At 39.7% G+C, this 27096-nt stretch overlaps 1 protein-coding gene across 1 annotated transcript; it reads left to right on the plus strand.

Moving 5' to 3' along the window:
• The first annotated feature begins 192 nt into the window (after positions 1 to 192).
• On the plus strand, positions 193 to 27096 carry LOC148047081 (vomeronasal type-2 receptor 26-like). The gene is made up of 3 exons (XM_087707731.1): positions 193 to 273; positions 24905 to 25019; positions 26192 to 27096. The coding sequence occupies exons 1-3, from the start codon at positions 193 to 195 to the stop codon at positions 27094 to 27096; spliced, it is 1101 nt and encodes a 366-aa protein (XP_087563857.1).

Consider the following 27096-nt stretch of genomic DNA (forward strand, 5'->3'; position numbering starts at 1 on the left):
CTAATCAAAGTGGAGGTGAACTGGGCAACGGCTCATGTCCCTGCAGAGAGGGTTCCACATGCCACCTATAGCACATGTGTCGTGCATTCGCCATCCCAGTCATATATATTTAAAAGAACATGACAAAAAACAGATACAAAGAAAGCCATTGATACTTTGCATTGGCCTTTTTTGCTTAAAGCTCTGGAAGATATGAACCTTGCTGAGAAATTCCTCAACCTTCCCAAGAAATCTGACACTAGTCAGAAGGCTGAAATTATGGTTAATGGTGATGTAACTAAACCATATGATATCTAGAAGTGGACAACTCAAGTTTTTCCTATATCCTCTTTGTTGTTTATTTTGGCTCTTGAGGTGTTGGCTTGTCATGGCCCAGGAGAAAGGAGAGCAGAAGGGGAGTTTCTGTTAGGTTAGTTGCCAGGGCAACAGGGTCAAGATTCCAATCAGTGACAGTTGGCTGCAGCAAATTTTGTGGGAGTGTTAGCCTATAGAAGATACTGTTGGTTTCCTCTCTTCTCTTTGCTGGGAATGCCATTTACTCAGGTGTGATCCCTGTGTATGAATTTCACTCTTGTGATGGCTTAGAGCTCTTGAGCCTTGGAGCTCTTTTGCACATTCCTACTTTGGAAAACATCATTTGCAGAATGAAGTTGCTCTGAATGACTAATTTAAAGAAAAGTTGGCATATGAGATTCTTCACAAATTAAAAAAACTACATGTCTGGGCACAATGCAAGGAATAACTCACCTGTCCTTGCATATAGATAGGCACTTATAATAGCAAAAGGCCAGAGTCCATAACAAACTCATTATGCCTGCCATACCTCACCCAAATGTAGTATGAAAATCCTCCCCTGTGGAACCCATGAAGAATTTGGGTGCATGGCCTCATTTGAAAGATGCTGAGAAAACACTGAGATGGAGACAATGTCTTTACTTCTATTGTGGTGGCAAGGGACATATAGTAGCAATATTCCTTGCCCAGAAAACCAGCCCTGGCCTGTTGGGAAATGGATCAGGTCTAGGTGGTATCTTAAATCAGGGTCAGGTTCTGGCAAGTCAAGCCAAACACCATCCCACTCCCTCAAAATGCCTAGTGGTTTCTGTGCAATTCCTAGTGAGGAAAATGAGTCTGGGTTCTGATGCTCATTGGCCACACTTAGGAGTGATGGAAACCATAGAAATTGTAATTTGATTCAGTGCTGTCTCAGGCAAAGTGAGATTTAGTACATTGTAAGCATCAAAGTGCCTTGGAGATATTCTCCCATTAATTAAGATGAGAAGGAGAGGAAGAAACAATTTTATGGGTTCCACAAAAGTTGTCAAACTCTCTCTATATATACACAGAGAGAGAGTGGCGGGAGGGAGGGAGGGAGAGAGGGAGAGATTGGCACTTCTATTGAGCACCTCTCTGTGTCTCAAGAACCTTGCTGGAGGTGAGATGATGGGGACACAAGGAAAGAAGGCTTAGGATGCTTCTAGTTTTGATTCTCAAGCCAACTCAATTAAAACAGACTTCCTGTCATGGGCTTTTTCTTAGAAAGCTTTCTAGAGGGGGAAATAGGAAAAGATGAAAGGACATGTTATTATGCTTGATGGACATATAAAAAGGCTTTAAAATTAGTTTCAAATACCTACATTTAAAGAGAGGATTTAAAAGATAAATATTCAATTTAAGACAGAACATTTCCTTTTAGGATTGATGGAAAATATAGAAAAATTTTATGGAAGACTATTTCAATTTATGATTAATGTAGCAATTAATTACTACAGTATATGCACAAAGATAAATTCAGCACTACTTATCAAGGAGGAATGGCTGGTGAAATTGACAGAAGTTACCAAGATGGACAAACTGACTTCTTATCAGAGAAAGGGTAATATCTGCCTTTATTGATGACTGAAACATCCATAGTGTCTTTTTGTGTGAAAAGTCCACAAAAATCAACTTATGGTTTATTCTTTTAATGATGGGACAGGATAGATTATAGAAAAAAAGAGAGTTTAAAGAGGTATTGAAATATAATTGTAGTTATAATTGCTGTGAAAAATATTGGTAGTTACTTTTTATATTTCTATAGCTTCATTTATATCATTCTGTTTTTTTAAAATCTCTATTTTATTTTCTTCTTGTACTTTTAGCTTTTTCTGTTACTTCTCTCTCCTTTTTTTTTTTGGCTTTTCCTATACTAAATAATTTATATTCTTGTTTATTAGGAGAGCTTCAACCAACTGCTGTAAAGAGCTTTACTTCATTTTTTGCCATTGAAGAGATCAATCAGGATTCCCAGCTCCTTCCAAATATCCAGCTGGATTAGATTCTCCATGACAATTATTTGAAACCTAGCATGCTGTGCTGGATCAGCTGTGGAAGCCAATATTCCTAAATGTAGCTGTAGAAGTCAGAAGGACTTTTTCATTCTCCTACATATACACTTTAAACCCAAGAATACACTAAGGCAGAAGCTTGTCCATCCCAAGGATAAAACACCCAGACACAAAATAAGCAATGTGATATGTGCAGTATAATGCAGTGCGACATTTGCAGATCTGTTTCTTGGTGAGAAAAAAATCACTTCATAAACACATGGCACAACATAGGAGAGCAAGTGCATTCGGAAAAGATTCAGCAGTCCATCTGCATTTGAAAGGCAAAGGTCACACTTTTGAACACATTATGTTGTGTGATTTCATTCATTTAAGTACATATTTACTACAGAAATCAGAAATGGTGCAGGTGGTCCAGAGATCTTAGCATTTTTTTAAGTCATTTGCCATTGTCTCTTTCTTAGAGTGCTGAGAGAAGGGCTGTCCTACTGCCACCCAGTTGGTTTTAAGCCCAGGGCAGGACTAGAACTCACTCTCCCAATTTCTAGCCTGGTGCCTTAACCACTACACCAAACTGCCTCAAGTCATATCCATGCGTGTAATATATGACAGGTCAGTTGGATTGCAAATAGATGTACAAGCTTATATATTTTGGACCTGCCTTGGAATGAGTGGGGATGAGTTAGTATTGTTCCAATAGATTTGTCAGTGTTCAACCAGAGGAATGTCTTTTGGTATTTTTATTCATATTTTTAATGTTTTGTCTTGTTTTGTCTCTCTTTAATTTCTTTTTCTTTTGGATTATAATCATTTGAATAAAATGTAAATGTAACTAAAGATAAACCTATTTATGGGATGCTCTCTAATCATGCCATTATCTGAAGTTGGGGTTCTTTGTAATATTGGACTCAAGAAGGATGATAATCCAACTCTTCATTTAAAATATAATAGATAAAGACATGAACTAAAATAAGATTTCTAAAAAATAATTCTTACAAAATTAGATGATTTAGGATCACACAGATGTGATGTGGGGGATGGATTTGGCATAAACTCCCAGTCACAGGCTGGACTAACACATATATCTACATATTTTTCTTGTGGACACTTCAAAAGCTTCTGAGTGATCACTGAGAGATGAAGGTGGACAATCTCCTTATCCAGAAGCCTTTTTTATCTTCTTAAAATGGAGGTTTCCTAAGATATGTCATTCTGAGCCCATAAGATTTATTTTCAAATTTAGCTATTTTATCCAGCTATCCACTAAAATTTGATGTTTACAATAGGAAAAAGGAGGTGTAACTAGAAATTGTAGAATAGGAGTATAAAGGGCTTGAATGACACCAGAGTTTGTTCATTCAAGGCAGAACTGATGTGAAAAAGAATGAAGAAATGGCACAAACAATTTGTATTTCTGTGATTATTTTTTTGAGAACAAAAGAAAAGTAAACTCATGATAAAGATGTCAGTTGTCAGGAAGAAGCAGGTAATTTCTCCTCTTGCAGACAGAAATGTGGGCACAAGAAGTGGGTATCTGCTCATTATGCTTGGTCATTGCATCTCTTCCTATTTACTGCTACAGTGTGACAAAGAGGTTGCAGAACATTATGGACATATTTGTCGATTTTGTAGGTAGCCAATGTGGTTGTAATAGCCTGGACTGCACACTAGTTAAACTCAATTTGGCCTCACTAAAATAAGAGCTAGGGCAGGTTCAAGAACCATCCCTTCCAAATGGGCAGCCTGTAACTTAAAGGAAAAGCATGGCTGTGAAGAATTTTGGGACTTCTGTTTGCTTGAAATCTGTCTAGAAGCTCACAGAAGTGATATCTGATATTAATTGGCATGGAAAATTGGATACTGTAAATTTCTTTCCAGAAATTGTGCCCTAGTTGCTGGACCTTTATGGTTGAAAGCTCTCTGGGAGCCACTGAAGGGATCCTTCTGCCGTCTCTCTCAATGCCTTTCCATCAGAAGAATTAAGTGTCCCTGATCTGACCAATTTTAATCTTTTGTCAAGAACATGTGCATTCCACTCACATGTTTTGAAAAAAAAAGGAGGGATTGTAGGAAGTTATCACCCAGCCCTCTCCCAGAAAAAATGAAATATCCTAGGACATATTGAAAAGGCAGAATATTTCTCTGGATGTGAAATGGAAGAAACATGTTCTAAAAGACAGAATAGTTGCCAGCAGCTTCCTGCCCATCCTCCTTTGTCAATGAGCCATTAAAGCCTGAGCTAGTCTACTTTACATAATAAAGAGTTATTCCCTTCAGCTCTAGAGTGATGGGATAATATAAGGCATAATAATATTGGCACTCGCCACATGGCATCTGAGAACTCAACCAAACCTGGATTCAAAACGCAGCCTAGAGAGCTGCCCCTGCATGGGCCTATGGGAATCTGTCAACCAATCAGAATACAAGATCAAGATCAAAGGCCAGAGAGGGCATAAAACTAGGGAGTCAGCTTCTCTTCCTCTCTTCCCTTCTCTTTTCTCCACCAACATTGAATCATGTGATCACCTTTTCTGTTCAAGACTCAAGCCATGTGGTCCTGTCCACCAATAAACCATCTTTCCAAGCAGCCTCCATGTCTCCAATGTCTTTTTCCTCACTTGGAGCCAAACCCAGAATGACATTTCTTCCAACACAGGAAATGTTTTTTTGTTTTGTTTTTTACAAATAATTAGTTAAGTCCCAGGAGATTGTGGTGATCACAACTTTTCCTTTAGGAGGTTCAGTAAGAATATCGAATACCTGACCCACTTGTGTAACACCTAAATTGAATGAAGTCAAGTCTGCACCATAAAGATATTCACCTTTCTCCAATTGTGGTATAAATCCCAGTATGTCCACTGCTAAAAGATCTGGGGAAAGGTTTGTGATAAAACTGGACAAATGCTATTCCTTATCAGAATAGAGGTCAACGTCCTCATGAACCTTTGTCCATTCTCAGTGTCTGGTGCAAGGAGACCCACCAAGGTCCACTTGAAATGTAGGGTCAGCTTCACCATCCCTGGGTACTAAACTCCTTCAGCAGGGAGCATTGGGTAGAAGAAAGGATTTTCAACACTAAGAACCCTGGGAATCAAAACCATGGCTGATCTGAAAAGGAAAATCATTTGTTAACTTTATTTTTTGGAGACCATAAAAACAAATTCTAGCACTAATGGAGGAATTGTTCCACTCCTTGCAATGAATAATCTTTTTGTAGGGAGGTCATTCTGCTCTTATATTGCCTCTTTATGAATGTGCCAGGGAGAGGATTGTATGCTCAGATCCTTCTCTTCCATTTGATATAACCTTCATGCTTACTTCATGCAATTCCCACAATAAAACTTTAATTTCCATTTACAACAGAAGATGTCTGGCTGTAAGTTGCATGTCTAAAAACGGTCTTCCCAACAAAGACACACCTGTGGGATTTTGTAGATTCTCAACATGGTTGAAAAATGGACGGAGATGTCAGTATCAGCTCCTTCAAGAATAGCAACTGTGGTTTTTCTGCCTTCCACAGCTGTAGTTGGGAATATTGGCCTCCCCCTCTGAAAGCAGGTCCAGCAAAGCCTCTGAAGTCATGTGTGCACTGAAATAATTGTCATGGATATTGTATTGCAGGGTGATATTGAATGAAATGTTGGGATTCTTTTTGGTCACTTGGATTGCAAAAAGGAAGGATAGCATTTTCCAGTACTCTGTTAATGCTTTCCTGAAAGTGTGAATATATCAGGATATAATCAATGGAAGTAGAACATAGAATAACAGAGTTAGAAAGGACGTTGAAGGTCTTCTAATTCAACCCTCTGCTTAGGCAGAATACCCTACACCACTTCAGACAAATGGTTATGTAATGTCCTCTTAAAAACTTCCAGTGTTGGAGCATTCCCAACTTCTGGAGGCAAGTTGTTCCACTCATTAATTGTTCTAACTGTCAGGAAATTTTTCCTTAATTCTAGGTTGCTTCTCTCCTTGATTAGTTTCCATCCATGCTTCTTGTCCTGCCCTGAGGTGCTTTGGAGAATAGTTTGATCCCTCTTCTTTGTGGCAACACCTGAGACATTGGAAAACTGCTATCATATCTACCCCTATTCCTTCTTTTCATCAGACATACCCAGTTCCAGCAACTGTTCTTTATATGTTTTAGCCCTCAGTGCCCTAATCATCTTTGTTGATCTTCTCTGCATTGTTTTTAGAGTTTCAACATCTTTTTTACATCATGCGACCAAAACTGGATGCAGTATTCCAAGTGTGGCCTTACCTTGGAATACTGCATCCAGTTTTGGTTGCCATGATATAAAAAAGATGTTCACACTCTAGAAAAAGTATAGTGACATGTTATTTAAATATTCTTTCAACAATTGTATTTTTAATCCACCAAGAGAAGGCTAAGAGATTTGGAAGCATTTTCAAATCTCCAAGAAATATCTCACCTATCTGAATGGAACTCTGGGATTCTTTCCATTTTTCTTTTATTTTTGGATACTGAATGTATATTATGTCTGAGTTTATCTAGTTATTATTAGCTTTCCCTAATTCTTTTTAAATATGTATTTATCAAGAACTTTTCCAGAAAACAAAATATTAATTAAAAGAAAAAATAAATAAATACAAAAGGAATGAAAAAGAAAAAAGCACCACATTTCCAACCGTCTTTTCAACAGATGTTTTCCCCATTTCTTTAAATTCTACATTTCCCACAATCTAGTCCTTCACTGTGGTAATTCCATGATACTTCCATCTTGAGTATACAGTAATATACTTGTAGTTACCATATGTAAAATCCATCTCCTATGAATGCTTTTTAATTCATTGTTCAGAAGTCCCAATAAAAAAAAATCTGGTTTCTTCACAATTTTAGCCTTTCTAATTTTTTTACATTATTGTGTCAATAATGTAAAGTGTATCTAAAGTGTCTTAGTTTTCTCACAAGTTTGCCCCACGTGATTAAATGTTCTCCCATAATTTTCATAATTCCTGCATTGTTTGAAATATGTTTTACATATTTTTGATAAATTCTCTTGTGTCATATACCAAGAATAGATCATTATATTTCTAAAAAAATACCCCAATCTTTTAAATTATGAGATATAAATTCCATCTTTATTCGATATCCAAATTTAATAGTTCATTTAGTAATGCAAATTCAGTTTGTTCAGCTTCTGTTTCAAAGGCTTAAACTTTATACATTTTTGTTATTGCATGTTCATTATTTGTACATAATTCAGTTTCAAATTCAGTTTTGGATTATTCTTCATATTGTCATTCTTGCTGTTGTATTAAGATTTCAGACAGACTTTCAATCTCTTTCTGTCCCTTTGCTTATTTATCTTCTGCAATAATTAATAATTGGAAGTGATACCACATGAAATATAGAATCATTAAAGGATAGACACAGAAGGAGATACCCACACCTACACATAAAATGCACAACTATGACTGTTAACAAATGGACAAAGTCTCCCATTTCTGGAGGTGTTTATATGGCCGATATGCCCACAATAGAGACAGCTGATATTTTAACTCTTTTGATGATTAGGATTCTGGCATCCATTCAAATGAGATTTAGACATTTAAGAAAAGTCAATTCTGAACTGGAATCCTTTCATTAAATTGGTGGTGCAGAATAAAATTATGGAGCTTATATCATTTTTACTTCAGAGAAAAAGTAAAAAAAATCTGTATTTTTCTACCCGTGCTGGTAACCTTATTTGGCATGAGAGTGGTAGAAAAGAAGAACCATCCTCTCTTGTCCATCCATAGTCCAACTCTACTGAGAGGATGTCAAGGAAAACAGATGCTTCTTCTTCAAAGAAAAAAAAAAGAAGATCAACCAGGCTTCCCTGAGACATGTCAGAAAATATCATGAATGAATCACCCTTGTTACGCCTCAACCAAAAGCAACAACCAGAAATCAGAATTGCCAAACCTCTTGTAGTCAGGCACTGAGAAAAGAAGTTGAGATCTGTAACATGGGAATAATTTTTAAAAAAATCAGATGTCCTCAGGGATTGCCCATCCTTGACACGAGGCTGGATCCAGAGGATTGTAAACACCTCTCTTCGGGAGGGTTCTTTCCCGCAACCTTTGAAGGAAGCGGTGGTGAAACCCCTCCTTAAGAAGCCTTCTCTGGACCCAGCTGCCCTTAAAAACTATCGTCCAGTCTCCAACCTCCCATTCTTAGGGAAGGTTGTTGAGAAGGTGGTGGCCCTCCAACTCTGGCGGACCTTGAATGAAGCAGATTATCTAGATCCCTTTCAGTCTGGTTTCAGGCCTGGTTACTGCACCAAAACCGCTTTGGTCGCACTGACTGATGATCTCTGTCGAGCCAGGGATAGAGGACATTCCTCTATCCTGGTGCTTCTTGACCTCTCAGTGGCCTTGGATACCATCGACCATGGTATCCTTCTGTGTCGGCTGGAAGAGGTGGGAATGGGAGGCACTGTTTTACGGTGGTTCTATTCTTACCTCTCTGGCAGGTCGCAGTCGGTGTTGTTCGGAGGACAGAGGTTGACCCCTAGGCCCCTTAAATAAGGGGTGCCGCAGGGCTCGGTCCTGTCCCCCTCCTATTTAACATCTACATGAAGCCACTGGGTGAGATCATTCGCTGGTACGGGATTAAATACCACCAGTATGCGGATGATACCCAGCTGTATCTGTCTGCCCCATGCCAACTCAGTGAAGCGGTGGAAGTGATGTGCCACTGCGTGGAAGCTGTCAGGGACTGGATGGGAATGAACAAGCTTGCACTCAACCCTGACAAGACCGAGTGGCTTTGGATGCTGCCCCCCAAAGATAGTCCAGACATCCCACCTTTAAACCTTGGGGGTGAAAGCTTACACCCCTCAGAAAGGGCCCGCAACTTGGGTGTTCTCCTGGATCCACAGCTGACACTTGAACATCATTTGTCAGCTGTGACCAGGGAAGCTTTTTCCCAGTTCATCTGGTGCACCAGTTGTGGCTCTACCTGGATCAGGGGGTACTCCAAATGGTCACCCACGCCCTCGTCACCTCAAGACTCGACTACTGTAATGCGATCTACATGGGGCTGCCCTTAAAAAGTGTTCGGAGACTACAATTGGTCCAGAATGCAGCCGCACGAGCGATACTGGGTGTACCTAGATACACCCATGTTACACCTATCCTCCATGAACTGCACTGGCTCCCTATTGGTCTCTGAACGAGCTTCAAGGTGCTGGTCATCACCTTTACAGCCCTACATGGCCTAGGACCTAGATATCTCCATGACCACCTCCTGCCACATACCTCCCAGCGCCCAATAAGATCTCACAGGATGGGCCTTCTCCAGGTGCCGTCAATGACACAATGTCACCTGGTGGCTCCTCGGGGGAGAGCCTTCTCTGTAGCTGCCCTGGCCCTATGGAATGATCTACTCCCTGAGGTCCGGACCCTCCCCACTCTCTCGGCCTTCCGAAAGTCTATTAAAACCTGGCTGTTCCGGCAGGCCTGGGGCTGCTGATTCTCGACTGATCTCCAGCCCCACTAAGATTGAGTGCATGTTGTGTTTTTAATTCGCTTTGTCTTATATTTTAAATTCTTTTAATATTTTTTAAATTGTTTTTATGTAAGCCGCCCGGAGTCCTTCGGGATTGGGCGCCATACAAATCCATTAAAACCTTAAACCTAAAACCTTAAACCTTGGTGTATTACCTAAGGGTGGTTGCTGCCCCCTCTAACTCAATTCCCTTTCTCTCTTCTAAGTCAAATTGTACATGTCAATTTACATCTCTCCAAACAAGAAACATAATCTTTCTGACAACTGAACACAGGGATACCCAACCACCTCCTTCAAGACCTTGGAAGTCTTGGGAGGGGGGGGGTCACACACAGCCTCAGAGATGTGAAGGACCAAAGAGCTCCACTCTCATGTAGTTCATCCACACAACCAGAAGAAGGAAGGAAGTTCATGTCCCTTCAAACCATTTTTTAGTTGGGTGTGGCAGCAAATTGGTGTCAATGGAAAAAAAATCTATTGGGCCTGTATCTTTTTTCATATTTACACAATGATATAATCAAAAAATATTCAGTGTCCTCAACCTAGTGTGACACCAAACTCCATAGTTCTGGGTGACCTTACTCAATACTCTCTGGAGAAAAGATTCCATGTTGAAGGATAGCAGAAGTTAACAACATAGGTTTTGAAATGCTGCATTTTCCTCCAGCATCATTTTCTGGACAGGTCCTGACAGGAAAGATTACAACCACTAAAAAACACTGCCCTCGGGGGTATATCTGCAATTTTTCACTAATATGCTGTACTCCAGCTACCTTTCTGCAAATCGAGCCAATGAAGAAGTTCAGATTCGCCAGGGAAAATGTTGCTTCTCACTTTAATTATCAGCATCCTGCTCCTTCAGCTTTCCTACTTCTCCAATGACCAATGTAAACATCAGACTGAAGCAATGTAAACATCATACTGTGCTGTTAAATGCACCTTTCTCTCCTTTCCAGGTGAAGTTTGCTTTGTGTGTCTTAATTAGGAAAGCCACTGGCTCTTGTGTGAGGACTTTTAATTCTTCAACTCTTCTTCCTGTTCTTGTTTAAAAGCGGGAAGCACATTGATTAATCCTCAGGAATTATGAACCTCCTGCTTCTGTTTCTGATGCTACTGTTGTCCCTGCCAGTCTCTGGGAATGTTACAATGAAATGTCCACTGACCTTGGAGCATCAGGAAGGGAAAAAACCATGGACCTATTACAGATCAGGAGACCAAATCATTGGTATAGTCATCACCGCAACAAAAATATCTCATATAATGTTCCCTTTCAATGCCGCTCCTTCTAGTCAGTCTCACTCGTAAGTAATTCGGGATAATGGAGTTATATTCCCTCTATTGCATTCCCTCTATTTATAATTCTAACACCTCATTTTGTTCTCCTTGTTCCACTTATTTCAGATGAATATAGCAGCACCTCTCCTGTCTAATTTCCTGAATCATTTTGATTTCCATGCTTTCTTTGTCTTATTTTCAGGAAAAAATTCAAATCCAAAGATGGAACAGAAAAAGAATATGAAACAAGTCCATATTATTTTCCTCTCTGTGTTCAATCTTGAATTTATGACTTGAATACTGACTTTTGTTTAAATTAGTGATTATTGTAGTTTTCCCCTGCCCAGGTTATTTCAAATACAACCCTTCATTGATATTTACTTTCAGATCCTTATAGAAATACAGGATAACTTATTTTTAGGATTGGTTTCTGGATCACTTTTGAAACATCCTCTTCCCTTTATGGTGGTTCTACTTTATTCACTTATTTTGAACCCTGATTACTGGGCAAATGAAAATTAGTACTGTCACAATGAATAGTGTATTTGCACTTCTTAACCCATGTAGAGGATTGTATCAATTCCATCTTCCCAACATTCATTAAAATTGAATGGAGATGGGTGAGTATCATTTGTCTCTGGGTTTGAAGTCAGTATTGGATTAAGACTCTGTAGGCTTCAAAAGACAAGGCAGATTAAATTGGAAAAAAATGTTGTTGGTTCTGTTGTTGATGATAGTAATATGATCATATTTACAGCTGTTTGTTTTTTCATTTTTACAGGAGTTTATCTACTGCTCATTAAAAAGTGCTATGCTTTATTTTGATTGGTCAAGCAAAAATATATTAAAATATAAAATATAGTTTGCTATTCATGATGATGGTAACGGTGATGATAAAAATGAACATTTTTTTTACAGTCTAATATCTTCTGATCAGTCTAAATTCCTACGCTTTATTTTTGCTGTTCAAGTGGTCAATAAGAATTCCAAGCTCCTGAAAAATCTCACACTTGGCTACAACATGCATGACAACTCTTTGAACACTATTGGCACTTCAGATTCCTTGCTGGACATGCTCTCTACTGGAGAAGCCAATGTTCCCAACTACAGCTGTGGAAGGAAGGACAACCTTTTGGCTCTTATTGATGGAGCTGACAAGGATATCTCCATCCAGATGTCAATATTAGCAGACACCTACAAAGTCCCACAGGTTTGTGGTGTCCCGCTTTATCTAGTAAAAAGAGTGAATCGGTAGGATAGGTAAGCAATAAATTCAACCATATCCACTCTATGGCTTTCAAGACTTGCTTTCCTCCATGGCCAGTATAGGTACTGTATATTGTCTAGTGATGGGATTGACACTGGGGAGAGGGAAAACAGCAAAACAGCCCTGTCATCTCATGACACTATCCCTATTACTTTGGGGCCTTCTACTGCATACTTGTGAAAGTGATGAGAAGATCTGTGTCGAAATCAAAATCCTTATATTAAAACAACAATAAAATAACTTTGTGGACAGAATTTTAAAACCTTACATATGGCTCTTTATTTGAATAAAACAATTCAGTTGAATCTGCAAATGTGGGTCTGATTTCAGAAAAAAAGGAGTCATTTGCATTCTTTATTCTGATTTTTTTTTGTATTATTTCATTTCTTTTATTGTATTTTTTATCCGGTCTTGCTAATATCTGTAATATCAGCTAATCAATAATACACTATTCTAATATGTTCAGGACAAAAAAAGCTGGATTTATTGAAAGTTAATAACACATCTTAAATACAGCATTCTTCATTGCTTTTTCAGATCAGTTATAAAATTGTTTCAGATGCTCTGAGTGACAAAAGTCAATTCCCATTTTTTTACCGGATGCTCCCCAAAGAAGGCTTTCAGTACCCAGCAATTGTCCAACTGCTTCTCCATTTCAGATGGACCTTGATTGGTCTCTTTGCTTCAGACACAGAGAATGGAGAGAATTCCATGAGGACATTGACTCCTATGCTTGTCAAAAATGGAATTTGTGTTGTTATATCACAACAATTTTCATCAGCTGGACATACAGCACCTCTCAGGGATGCCATTTCCAAGTGGAGACAAGTCAATGTCTTTGTTCACCTCATAAAATTTTTTTCCATTTGGGACAGACTTCTTTCTTTCCATTCAATACTTACAAGTTTGCCAGAACCCATTGAAGGGAAAATCTGGATAATGACAGCCTCTGGCAAATTGCCTATAAAAAGACACACATTTCTGAAATATGTCCATAGTGTTTGGACCTATATCTTTCAATTGAGAAAAGGACAAAACGATAGTTCCTTCAAACCCGATCTCTGTGTGCAACCACAGTTTGGTGATCAATCTTTTCTCTGTTCTTTTTCAGAAGACCTCCTTTCTGTGAAAGGCCGGAAAAGATGCACTCAGAAATCCCCTCTGAAGACCAAATTGGAAAGAAATAGGGTCTGGAACGAATATAACCACCATATTTATACTTTGATTAATACTCTGGGCCATAGCTTGAATGCTGCATATTCCTCCACATCCAAGAGGAAAGACGGAGAAGAGAGACTGGGGACTCAAAGGCTGCAGCCATGGCAGGTATGGGGTCCTGACAATGACTCATCAAACTTATTTTCTTTGGAGAAATAATACAAAGGAGGAAAGGAAACTATCTCAACCTTTTTGTGCTTCAAAAGGCCAAGTTTGCTTCATGTAATCACTTCTGAATAATTTTTCAAAGAGCGAGTACCACGACATGTATATTTTGATATTAAACAGTGTTAATTTTATAAAATACATATGCATTTTAAATAAACTCCTTATACATTTGTTATTAGCATTTTAGAATTGTATGTTCATAAATTTGAAGGAGACCCTGAGACTATCTAGCATAACCCACGCTGACTGCAACAATCCCTGTTAAAGTTTCTCAAATATTCTTATCAGGTGTAGTTAGACATAGACGAAGACATAGTGTCCACCTGGAAAATGAGATGAACTTCTGGGAGGTGGCACAGTGGGTAGAGTGCAGTACTGCAGGCCACTTCAGCTGACTGCAGTTCGGCTGTTCAAATCTCACTGGCTCAGGGTTGACTCAGCCTTCCATCCTTCCGAGGTGGGTAAAATTAGGACTCGGATTGTTGTTGGGGATGATATGCTGACTCTGTAAACCGCTTAGAGAGGGCTGAAAGCCCTATGAAGCGGTATATAAGTCTAACTGCTATTGCTATTCATTTCTTGGTTGCCATTCAAGGGGGAGAGGAAAATTTAGGAATGTGGTGTCTCTAGTCATAACATAACACCAGCCAGCCAGTGAACTAAGGTCATGTCAATGTACATATGTTGAAGCCTGGCGGGAACCTACGACTTGGCTGATTGGCCCACATGAAGTAAAGACCAGAGGGGGGGGGGAAATCCTATTTTTTTACCTATCTTTATGTACAGGAATAATGCAGGGCTAGCTTCAACTTTCTAAGTGCCGATATGATGTACTCATGAAAGGGTTTCTTGAACCTGAACAATGTGTCAGTCATGACTTCCCAGAGTTCATTACAGGGAACTATGACACACAGAATAATAGAGTTGGGAGAAATTTGGAGGTCTTCTAGTTCATATCCCTGTACAAGCAGGAAACACTATATCTTTTCAGACATATGCCTGTCCAGTCTCTTTTTGAAAGCTCCAGTGATGGAGCATCCAGAACCTCTGAAGACAAGCTATTCCACTGGTTGATTGCTCTCACCCTTAGGACATTTCTCCTTCGTTCTACGTTGGTTCTCTCTTTTATCAGTGTCCATCCATTGTTACTTGCCTTCCCTTTTGGTGCTTTCAAAAAAATAGTTTGACTCCTTTCATCTGTGTTGGAGATCCTCAAAAATTGGAATACTGCTATCATTTTCTTTACATTAGACTGGACATACAAATTCTTGTAACCATAGTTTGTATGTTTTAGCCTCCAGCCTCCTAATCATTCTTGTTGCTCTTCTCTGCATTCTTTTCAGGGTCTTTTTAATATTGTCATGACCAGAACTGGATGCGGTATTCCAAAACCTTTACTAAGAACTTTACTTCATGTGATCTTGATTCTACCCCCTATTAATGAAGCCTTGGTAGAACAAGAAGCAATGGGTGGAAACTAATCAAGGGGAGAAGCAACTTAGAACTGAGGAGAAATTTCCTGACAGTTAGAACAATTAATCAGTGGAACAGCTTGCCTCCAGAAGTTGTGAATGCCCCAACACTGGAAGTCTTTAAGAAGATGTTGGATAGCCATTTGTCTGAAACGGTATAGGGTTTCCTGCCTAGGCAGGGGGTTGGACTAGAAGACTTCCAAGGTCCCTTCCAACTCTGCTATTGTTTTGTATCTCATTCTTTATTTTGGCTGCTGACACACATTGTTGGCTCATATTTTAACAAATTAACAGAATTGGAAGGAATCTTGTAGATCATCTAGTGGAATCCCCTGCCAAAGCAGGAGAACCTACACCATTTCTGACAAATGACAGTCAAATCTCTTCTTGAAAGCTTCCAGTAATGAAGCTCCCATAACTTCTGAAGACAAGCTGTTCCACTGGTTGATTGTTCTCACTGTCAAAAAAGTATCCATGAGCCGAGGTGGCGCAGTGGTTAGGGTGCAGTACTGCAGGCCACTTTAGCTGACTGTGTTCCGCAGTTCAGCAGTTCAAATCTCACCGGCTCAAGGTCGACTCAGCTTTCCATCCTTCCAAGGTGGGTGAAATGAGGACCCGGACTGTGGGGGCAAGTTGCTGACTCAATTTGCTAAAAAATTTGTAAACCGCTTAAAGAGGGCTGAAAGCCCTATGAAGCGATATATAAGTCTAATAAATAAATCCTTATTTCCAGGTCGAATCTCTCCTTGATCAGTTTCCATCTATTATTCCTTGTCTGGCCTTTGAGCCCCTTGGAAAATAGCTTGACCCCTTCATCTCTGTGGCAGCCCCTCAAATATTGGAATATAGCAATAGCAATAGCAGTGGACTTATATACCGCTTCATAGGCCTTTCAGGCCTCTCTAAGCGGTTTACAGAGAGTCAGCATATTGCCCCCAACAATCTGGGTCCTCATTTTACCCACCTCGGAAGGATGGAAGGCTGAGTCAACCCTGAGCCGGTGAGATTTGAACCGCTGACCTGCTGATCTAGCAGTAGCCTGCAGTGCTGCATTTAACCACTGCGCCACCTTGGCTCTTATCTGATATCATGTCACCACTGGTCTTCCTCTTCACTAGACTAGCCATGCCAAGATTTTGCAACCATTCTCCATATATTTTAGCCTCCAATCCCCTATTCACCTTAGTTGCTCTTGTCTGCATTTTTTCTAGAGTCTCAACATTTTTTTATAGTGTGGTGACCATAACTGGATGCATTATTCTAGGTGTGGTCTTACCAAGGCTTTATAGTGGTATTAATATCTTACTTGATCTTGATTGAATCCCTCTGTTAATACAATTTACATTTGCATTGGCTTTTTTGGCTGCCACAGCATGCTGCTGGCTCATATTTAACAGGTTGTTCACTAAGACTCCCAAGAGCCATCTCGCAGTTATTGCTATTAAGCCTGGTTTCACCCAGTATATGTCTGTTCTTTTGGTTTTTCTTGCCTAAGACTTTACTTTTCTCTACATTGAATTTCATTTTGTTAAATAGGGCCCAGTGTTCAAGTCTGTCAATACCCATCTGGGTCTTAACCCTATCTTCTAAGGTGTTAGCTATTCCTGCCACTTACTATCATCCATAAATTTGGTAAGTTTCCCATCTATCCCCTCATCTAAACCATTATTGAAAATATTGAAGAGTACTGGGCCTAAAATGGAACCTTGTAGCACCCCCTGCTTACTTCCCACCATGTAGACGTAGACCCATTAAAGACTACTCATTGAGAATGGTTTGTCAGCCAGTTATGAATGCATCTCTTGGTGATGCTATCTGTCCCACTTTTTTCTAGTTTACATAGAAGTAGATTGTGGTTTACTTTGTCGAATGGCTTACTGAAATCTAAGTATATTATGTCCACAGTATTTTGCCGGTCTGCTAATTTAGTCACTATATTGAAAAATAAAAAAAGATTGGTTTGGCTTGATCTGTTTTTAACAAACCCTTGCTGACTGCTACATTATTTTACTCATTTCAAGATGTTGGCAGATCTTGTTTTTTTCTTCTCTTTTTCAGTATCTTCCCAGGTATTTATGTTAGGCTAATTGGTCTGTAGTTTCCAAGGTCTGGTTTTTCCCTTCCTTTTTTCAGGATGGGAACCACATCTACTCTTTTCCAGTCCTCTTATAGTTCCCTAGTGTTGCAGAATTTTTGAAAGATGTGGTACAGCGGTTCTGAGATGGCATCTCCTAGCTCCTTTAGAACTCTTTGATGTAATTCATCAGCTCCCATAGATTTGTATTCCTCAAGATAAAACAGGTGTTCTCTTATCATTTTTTTCCTTATTTTAACTTTTATTTCCGTCTTTTATGATTATATTTTGATAGGTTGGACTATAACTTCTTTTTTCATGAAGACTAATGAAAAGAATGAGTTAAGCAGCTCTGCTTCCTCTCTGCTGCCTGTTACTTCCTTGTCATCTATTTTGTGGACTGACTGTTTCCTTATTTTTTTTCTTGTTATTTACATGTTAGAATAAACCGTTTTTATTGTCCTTGATTTTTGTTGCAAGTCTTTGTTCATTCTGAGGCTTTGCTTCCCTGACTTCAACTTTGCAGATTCTGGCTATCTGCTGATATTCTGCCTTAGTTACCATATTTTTTGGAATATAAGATGCACCATTTTCCCTCAAAAAAGGGGCTGAAACTCTGGGTGTGTTTTATACACCAAATATAGCATTTTTTGCCTCCTGAAGGCCCGCACCTTCACCAAAATGGCTGTGCATGCCCTTATGGAGGCTTTCAGAGAGCTCCTGGGGGCTGGGGAGGACAGAAATGAGCAAAAAATGGGCCGTTTCCCCCCCCAACCCCCAGTATAAGCCTCCATAAGAGTATGCTAAAAAATTTGCTAAAAATATTGTAAACCGCTTAGAGAGGGCTGAAAGCCCTATGAAGAGGTATATAAGTCTAATAAATAAATAAATAAATAAATAAATAAATAAATAAATAAATAAATAAATAAATAAATAAATATGCATGCAAATTTTTTTGACAAAAAACAGGCCCTTTTTCGTGAAAAATGGGCTGTTTTGGGGTGGTTTGCAGAGTGTAAAAACATTTTTTTTTCCTTTCAGAAGGCTCTTTAACAGATTGATGAGAATTACATTGATCAAGTGCTGAGCCAGCAGAAACAACTACCTATCTACTGCATTTCTCTCTATATATCCTTCTACCTATCTACTTACCTACCTACCTACCTACCTACCTACTCTCTCTCTCCCTCCCTCTCTCTCTCTCTCTCTCTCTGTCTCCTCCTTTTATCTACCTACCTAACTACTCTCTCCTTACTTGCCTACTGTATTTCTCTCTCTTTCTCTCCTTCTCTATCCCTACCTACTTACTTTTTTAAAAATTTGCCTCTTCAAAACCTTGGTGCATCTTATACTCCGGTGCGTCTTATATTCCAAAAAATATGGGTATGTGTTCCTCTTTCCATTTTTTGTACTTGTCCTTTTTCTCTTTCAATTTGTCAGAGAGATCTTTGTTCAGCCATGTTGGTTTCTTCTTGGATTTCTTATTTTTCTTTTTCAGTATTGTGCTGGACTGGGTTTTTATAAGCATTTTTTTCACAGTTTCCCAAGCTTCTTGATTTCTTTTCCCCTTTAGGGTTTTCATACTAAGGAATCTTTCCCAAGTTCTCTCTGAAGTTATTAAAATGTAATAGAATTAAATTATATTGCTTGTGTTTGTGTTATGATGAATTTTAGTATGACATGATGACCCAAGAAAAAAAAGTTTTTATACTCTGCAACCCTCTATTACTTCTTCTCTGTTTGTAAGAATTAAATCCAGTATGGCTGTCCCTCTAGTTTCCTACTCTACCGTTTGGGCAATAAACTTGTCAGCTAGGTTGGTCAGTAACCTATTCAATCTTTCACTTGATGTAGAATTATTTTTTTCAATTGATGTCAGGGTAATTGAAATACCCCATTATTTTGATAGTGTGTTTCCTACATTTATCTGTTGATTGGTTAGCAAAAAGTACATCTATTTTTTCTTCCTGGTTGTAGTATACACCTATGGCAATGTCATTCTTTTTTTCTGTTATATTGATCCATATGCATTCTAGGACATTTTTTTCATTTGACTTCATGCATTTCTGTACCAGTATGTGGTCCTTTACATACAGTGGAACTCCACCGCCTCTTTTATGAGATCTGGGTGTTGTTGGTTTTTTTGAATAGTTTGTATCCTTCTATTACTATGTTCTAGTCATGGGTTTCATCCCATCAGGTTTCTGTAATTCCAAGTATATCATATCTACCTTCATGTATTAATAATTGAAGTTGACCCTCTTTGTTCCCCAAACTTTGTGCATTTGTATATAGACATTTGAGATCTTTATATCTGATTCTGGGTATGACTCCTATGTGGTGTTTGAGTTTGTCTTCCTTCCCATCTTTCCTTACCTCTTTATTTGACTTGCTTTCTAGGGTTTTTTGTTTTGAATTAGGTCCTGGAGATCCCAAAGACTGGTCACACACCCTCCCCCCTCAATTTTACTTTAAAGCCCTCCTGATAAGTTCAACCAGTCATTTTCTGAAAATATTCTTCCCAGTCTTTGTGAGGTGCAGCCCATATTTTGCCAAAAGCCCATCATGGAGGTAGTGCAAACCATGGTCTATTTTTTGGGGTGACACTAGCAATAGCAATAGCAATAGCAGTAATAGCAATAGCAATAGCAATAGCAATAGCAATAGCACTGGCAATAGCAGTAGACTTATATACCGCTTCATAGGCCTTTCAGGCCTCTCTAAGCGGTTTACAGAGAGTCAGCATATTGCCCCCAACAATCTGGGTCCTCATTTTACCCACCTCGGAAGGATGGAAGGCTGAGTCAACCCTGAGCCGGTGAGATTTGAACCGCTGAACTGCTGATCTAGCAGTAGCCTGCAGTGCTGCATTTAACCACTGCGCCACCTTGGCACTAACCCTTTAGCCATTTAAATGATTATCCACTAAGACTCCTAAGATCTCTTTCACAGTTATGAACATTAAGCCAAGTTTCATCTAGTCTTTTCTTGCCGAAATGTAAAACTTTACTTTAATCAACTTTGAATTTCATTTTGTTAGATAGGGCTCAGTGTTCAAGTCTGTCAAGATCTTTTTGGATCTTGAGCTTGTCCTCTGTGTGTTGGCTATTACTGCCAAATTAGTGTTGTCTGCAGATTTGATGAGTCCCCCTTCACTTCCATTGTCTAGATTGTTTATGGAGATATTGAAGAGTACTGGGCCTAAAAAGGAACCTTGGGATACCCCACTGCTGACTTCCATCCATGTGAATTCATTTCCATTGAGGATTACAAATTGAGTACAATTTGGCAGCCAGGTGCAAAGCCACCATGTGGTGGGGCTGCCTATTCCACATTTTTATAGCTTGCCAAGAAGTAGGTTGTGATTTACTTCATCAAATGTTTTACTGAAATCTGTATACTGTTTTTAGAACATTTTGCTGATCCACTAATTTAGTCACATTGTTGAAGAACGAAATAAGATTTGGTTGGCATGATCTGTTTTTGACAAACCCATGTTGGTTTTTGTTTTAACTGGTTTGCTTCTAAGTATTCACAGATGTATTGCTCGATTAGTTATTTATTATTTTTAGCCTTTCCATCATCCATTCTCAAGCACATCATTAATGACATTAATATCCAATTATCTATATGATTATTATCCAACCATTAAAATATCATCAATTTATTATAATCAGTGAACAACACACACACACAGACACACACAGACACCTATCATAAAGCTGTCATACTTCCGCCTAGAGTTCAGATAAGAGAAGCCACAGCTAAGTTATAAGATAAAGAAACTGATAAAGGATTGTCCTAAATTTTCAGAGTGAAAAAATGTTGGTAGGAGATTTGCATTTTCAGAATTGTAAAATTCTGTTAATGCAGCATCACAATAAAGTAGAATTAGCTCATCCAGCCATCTTTTGCACCTGCTTTATCCAGGACAACATTACACTGGCAACTTTCTTCCTGAAAAATCCATGTTTTATGGTAATTGCCCTTTTGCTTTCAAGGACTTTGTGAATAATCTTTGTTCGTTTTTGTATATCCAGTCTAGAATGCTCCATACACTTTACCAATTCCATCAATTATTTATTTTATCAATATTTATATGCCTGACAAATTTTGATGAACCTTTCTTTTGAGGACAGTGATAACATTTGTTCTCGCAACTCAGGATATTTGCAAGTGAGACAACTGTAGCAGAAAGACTCAAGTCTGAAAAAAAACAATGTGGGATAGAAAAACCAAGGTTTCTGCTTTTAACATCCTGGATATTTCTGTTCTAGTTTCATCCCTTTCTGAAGAAAAATGAGTTTTGCAACCTTTCCAACATGAAAGTGTATTTGGACCAAAATGGTGATGTGGCAGCAGATCTGAATATCCTAAGCTTGATAGTTCTCGCCAGGGATGATCCCATTACAGAGCAACTGGGGAGTTTTGAACAGCAGAGACTTATTATCAACCAAGATGCTCTTTCACAGCTTAAGTTGCTCAATAAGGTGGGTGAAACATTGGTGTCTTTATTTCTGTTTTCCAAAGCCTTAAGACATTTTTCAAGTGGCTAAGCCTAGTCACCAATACAGTGAGAATTGAATGTGGGGAATAGAACCCTTATAGTTTTCTTAAATGGCTTGGGACACTTCAGTACAATTGGCAAGGTCTCCTTCAGATTAGGGGTAGGATTGAAAAAAATTGGCAACCAGTTGTCTGTCTGGTTGCTGGGTGGGTATGGCCATGGGGGTTATGGCCTATGTGGCCTCCTCACAGGGGGGTTCACCCTCCCCAGGCTCCAGAGGCTGCACAGGGGGAGGCGCTGGCGGCAGAGGGCAGCAGCAGCAGCCCGTGTGAAGGGTCCAGCTCAGCCGCGGGGGGCCCGGCAGCGGCGGCGGCTGAGGCTCTCCCGGGGCCGGCGAAGTGGCCTTGCCCGGCGGCGGCAGCCGCCCGTCCAAGGAGATGTTGTTGAGGAAGAAGAGGGCGGCCTGTCTCCGCCGGGCAAGCCCTCTTCGCCGGCCCCGGGAGAGCCTCAGCCGCCGCTGCTGCCGGGCCCCCCGCGGCTGAGCTGGACCCTTCCCACGGGCTGCTGCTGCTGGGCAGCCCGCTTTGCCCCATGCCCGCTGCCGCTGTCAGCTGGAGGAGGAGGGCTACCTTTGGAGGCAAAGAACGAAGCATGTAGAACGCCCTTCTGTCGCCGCGCTGTTGTCGCGGCGGTAGGGTCGTGTTTTTCTTAGCGCTTTGGACGCAGCGGATTTGCCTCCGCATTTATCTCGGCGCGGATAAGGGCTTCACGGTTTTGTGGTGGAACCGGCAAAACAGTGTCCCATGCCCTCCGGAGGTCCTCCAGAAGTTGGATACGGGCCCATTTCTGGACTTCAGGAACTTCCAGTAGGCCCATTTTTCACTTTCCCCGGGCTCTGGAGGCTTTTCCTGAGCATTCAGGCATGCAGAAATGTCCTCCCCTGGGCTCCGGAGGCCCTCCGGAAGCGGGAAACAAGCCCATTTCTGGACTTCCAAAACTTCAGGTAGGCCCGTTTTTCTCCCTCCCAGAGCTTCCACGTGGCCCTGTACTTACCTGGCATGATGAACAGGCCACGTGGAGACTCCTTGGAAATGTGTGGTGGGCAGGGCCAGCCGGTTCACCCGAACCAGTCTGAACCAGCTGAATCCAATCTGTTTCACATGCTGTAATATAGAACACTGTTTCAAATTGATTCAGCCATGTCCTATGTGGGATGCTAGGTGATAATTCTTTAGGACATAAATCACTGCTATTTTGTATCCTCTGTGCAACTGGTATTTGTATAAAAAAGATATACAGATTATGTAATAGCAATAGCAATAGCAATAGCAGTTAGACTTATATACCGCTTCATAGGGCTTTCAGCCCTCTCTAAGCGGTTTACAGAGTCAGCATATTGCCCCCAACAACAATCCGGGTCCTCATTTTACCCACCTCGGAAGGATGGAAGGCTGAGTCAACCCTGAGCCGGTGAGATTTGAACAGCCAAACTGCAGAACTGCAGTCAGCTGAAGTAGCCTGCAGTGCTGCATTTAACCACTGCGCCACCTCGGCTCTATATTTATATGTATATTATATGTATATTTTCTGGGGATTTGCGTGCTGATAGCATCAATCTGTCTTGTTTCCTTGCCTAAGATTAGCTCAGGTTCCAGGTGAAGTGAAAGGGGGAAGAAGCCAGACACAAGGATGACTTCTGGATAATGCTTCCTTGGGAAATATGCTTTGGAATTCAGGTGTAGTTTGTCATGCCTGGGCAAGTTTATATTCTTAAATAGACCATACTGGTCAGAATTTTTCATACTTGTCTTTCATGCCTTAGGGATAGAAGAACAGCCTTCTGCTCCTTAGGGAGAAGGTCCAAGGCTTTCCATTCACAAGAAATCATAATAACTTTTCTGATATTCCCTGACCAGAAAACTGAAGCACTGAAACCAGGATTGATCCCCCCAAAAAACCCCTTTACTCATTAATGGAAGAAATAAGGAAGAAGGGAAAAAAGTTACTTCGATTTGGTCTTTGGTTTATCACTTCATATGGAAACATCATTGAATGCAATTGTTTATCTTGATTGTCAGCTACCTCTCTGGGAAAGAGGAGAGTCTATATTTAACCAACAATAAATGTAGCTCTGTCTTTTCATGCTAATTGGTGTCTCATAATTGTGGTTGTTCAACAGAAAAAAACATTTTTGTGGAAACCTTGCTTGATCTTAGAAACATCTTTCTGTCACAGGGTTCAAATCACATGTGATACAGCAAAAAATGCCTGACTTACCATTTTTGAGGGTCATGTTCTATTGACTCACCTCCATTTCATCTCTCTCTAGTTTTGGAAACTAGGCAGTCAGTTTTACTCTTAGTTTGCCAGCATGGTGGCCATATAAAATTAGCAAATAAATATACAAATAAACAAAAAACAGATGCATTAAGGTTGACAGCCTAAATTTGTAATGAACTTTTCCTTTATGGTTCTGGACCACCATGGCCTTGCAATGATACATATAGTCTAGAAGAAACCTCCCCGGATCCAACCGGTCACAGGTTTTTTCACCACAGTTTTATTCAATTTTAATAAATCTTGTAAAAAAAAATCATAAACGTTTTAGAATAAATTTCGTTCTAAACTTTAATATGAATACAGCATCCCACTTTAAATTCATGGGTAAATGAAGAAAGGAGGACTGCATGATAATACAACCATGTGGTTGTGTTTGTATGTGTGTATGTATTTGTGTATGTGTATATGTAGGTATTTGTTTGTGTGTATGTATGTATGTGACACTAATTATCACTTCATGCTAAATCTTTTCTCAATTGCTCAGTCCAGAATTTATTAAGCAGAAATGTTCTGTACTGCAATGAGATATTCTAGAAGCAAAAGGGAGAAACTAAATGAAGAATCTGTCAGTAGTTGTATCCCCTGCAACTTTGAGAGTTACTTGAAAAGTTCTAATTTGCCTAAATGAAGTCCAGCAACTACTTGACTATTGTTCATGTCTACCTTCATTTTTCATTGAGGGTTAATTTTAACATACTTCATTTATAATTCCTTGTTCTTCTTCTTAGTCTCTGCCTCAGTCCAAATGTGTGGAAAATTGTCATCCTGGATTTTTCAAGCAAGCTCGGCAAGGAGAGCCAGTTTGCTGCTATGACTGTGTTCCTTGTCCAGAGGGGACCATCTCCACTCAGGAAGGTGGGTGTTACCAGGAAAAAGGGTACTGGATTCAACCAGAGCATTTTGATAAATGTGCACTTTCAAAGAGACATCTGTGTTTCACAATTTTGCACTTCTCAATTTGCAAAGTGCCCAATTTCTTCTATAATGGGAGGAATAAAAAAGATTTTGAGAATATAGGAAGAGATAGAAGAACATGGTGGATTGTGCAATATTATTTGCATCAGAAGAAAATTTTCTTTTTTCTTTTCTTTTTGCCAGTTTGGAGCTGTCCTCCCATGTTTATTCTTCTTAGGAATATCTGCATTCTTTGAAATTGAGAAATGGTTTCAGATCAATGGTTTTTGCTCACCAAGATTTGCCATAAAAGAGGTGGAAGAAGGGACATCAATTATATTTACCATTATTAGAGGTTTTTTTTCAGTGCTTCAATTTTCCATATTATGGGTTAAGAGATAAAACACAAATATTGTTGATAGCCCAGTTCAACATTCCCAGATTCAGCATAGACTCCATCATAGTTTCCTTGGTTGGATTCTTACTGAATCTTTCCTCTTCTTCTGATCTTTCCAATTTTCTTGGATAATAAATAATGAAATACAGCAGCAATAAAAAAGGGATATGGTTGTGGTTCTAAAAGGGACTATTAACTGTTGGGATTAAAAGGAAACCAATATAACAGAAATCAGAGGGGGGAAGAGAACCAAGTAGGCTATTATACATATTTCATGTGGTATAACAGATTGCAGCATTAATATAATAAAATTGTCAGAAACAGCATATAAAATGTGTATCAAAATATAAAACATCAGAATAGTTGATTATTTTAAAAATGAATAATGGGAATGATGGGTACAATTATGAATAAAATTATGTATGAACAGCTACTAGAATGGATGAGTCTATGGCTGGATATCTGGACCATTTAACTATTGGGCAGCAATGCTCTTGAGTTGATGTATTTCAAGCAGAGATCCAGGGAACATTCTGAGGGAGCATTTCCATTGGAACATGTTAGAAAGTTTGTGGGATGATCCCATAGTCACAGTTAGTATTGTCAACCTGCCCCTATTGGTTTTTTCAATATTGGCACCTGCCATGGTTGGTCAGTATCACCTGACATCCAAAGAAGATCTTTCTTGGAAGGTGAAAAGAGGTATAAAATAAATATTACTTTCTTTTTTTCTCAGATACTGAAAAATGCACCAAGTGCCCAGATGATCAATATCCTACCCAGAACAGAGTCCAATGTATACAGAAAAGGATAACCTTTCTGTCTTATAAAGATAATCTGGGCATCATCCTGGTCTCCTTTGCCCTACTCTTGTTCCTAACTACAGGATTCATTTTATTCATATTCATTAAATACCTTGAAACCCCCATTGTCAAAGCCAACAACCGAGACCTCTCTTTCATCCTCCTGATATCCCTCTTGCTTTGCTTCTTGTCCTCCTTTTTCTTCATTGGACGACCAAGGAAAGTCACCTGTCTTCTCCGACAAATAGTGTTCAGCATTGTATTCTCAATAGCTGTATCTTCTGTGTTGGCTAAAACAATCACAGTAGTGCTGGCTTTCCTGGCCTCAAACCCTGGGAACAGTGTGAGAAGATGGTTGGGGAAGAGCTTGGCCAACTCCATCGTTCTTTCTGGTTCTGCTGGCCAAATTTTCATCTGTGTCTTATGGCTGGGAATTTCTCCCCCTTTCCCTGATTCGGACCTCCACTCCCAGCCTGGAGAGATCATCCTGCAATGCAATGAAGGCTCTGTCACCATGTTTTATGTTGTCCTTGGCTATATGTGTTTCCTAGCTGCCATTTGCTTCACTGTGGCTTTCCTGGCCAGGAACCTGCCTGGGACTTTCAATGAAGCCAAACTGATCACCTTCAGCATGCTGGTCTTCTGCAGTGTTTGGGTCTCCTTCCTGCCCACTTATCTGAGCACCAAAGGAAAGTCCATGGTGATTGTCCAAATCTTCTCCATCTTGACCTCCAGTGCTGGACTGCTGGGTTGCATCTTCTTCACAAAGTGCTACATTATCATCCTGAGGCCAGATCTAAACAATAAGGAACATCTCATGATAAAAGTAGAGAAATGA

Source organism: Thamnophis sirtalis, unplaced genomic scaffold (assembly GCF_051295495.1).
Source record: "Thamnophis sirtalis isolate CommonGarterSnake01/CBP01778 unplaced genomic scaffold, rThaSir2_p1.2 scaffold_3, whole genome shotgun sequence".
In the NCBI taxonomy this organism is placed as follows: Eukaryota; Metazoa; Chordata; class Lepidosauria; order Squamata; family Natricidae; genus Thamnophis; species Thamnophis sirtalis.

Excerpts from the sequence above, each read along its gene's own strand:
- LOC148047081 (XM_087707731.1), top strand. The coding sequence starts at position 193 with ATGAACCTTGCTGAGAAATTCCTCAACCTTCCCAAGAAATCTGACACT. Across the intron at positions 274-24,904 it reads AAATTATGGTTAATGGTGAT|TCCAAATGTGTGGAAAATTG; the intron begins GTAACTAAACCA and ends TCTCTGCCTCAG. Across the intron at positions 25,020-26,191 it reads GACCATCTCCACTCAGGAAG|ATACTGAAAAATGCACCAAG; the intron begins GTGGGTGTTACC and ends TTTTTTTCTCAG.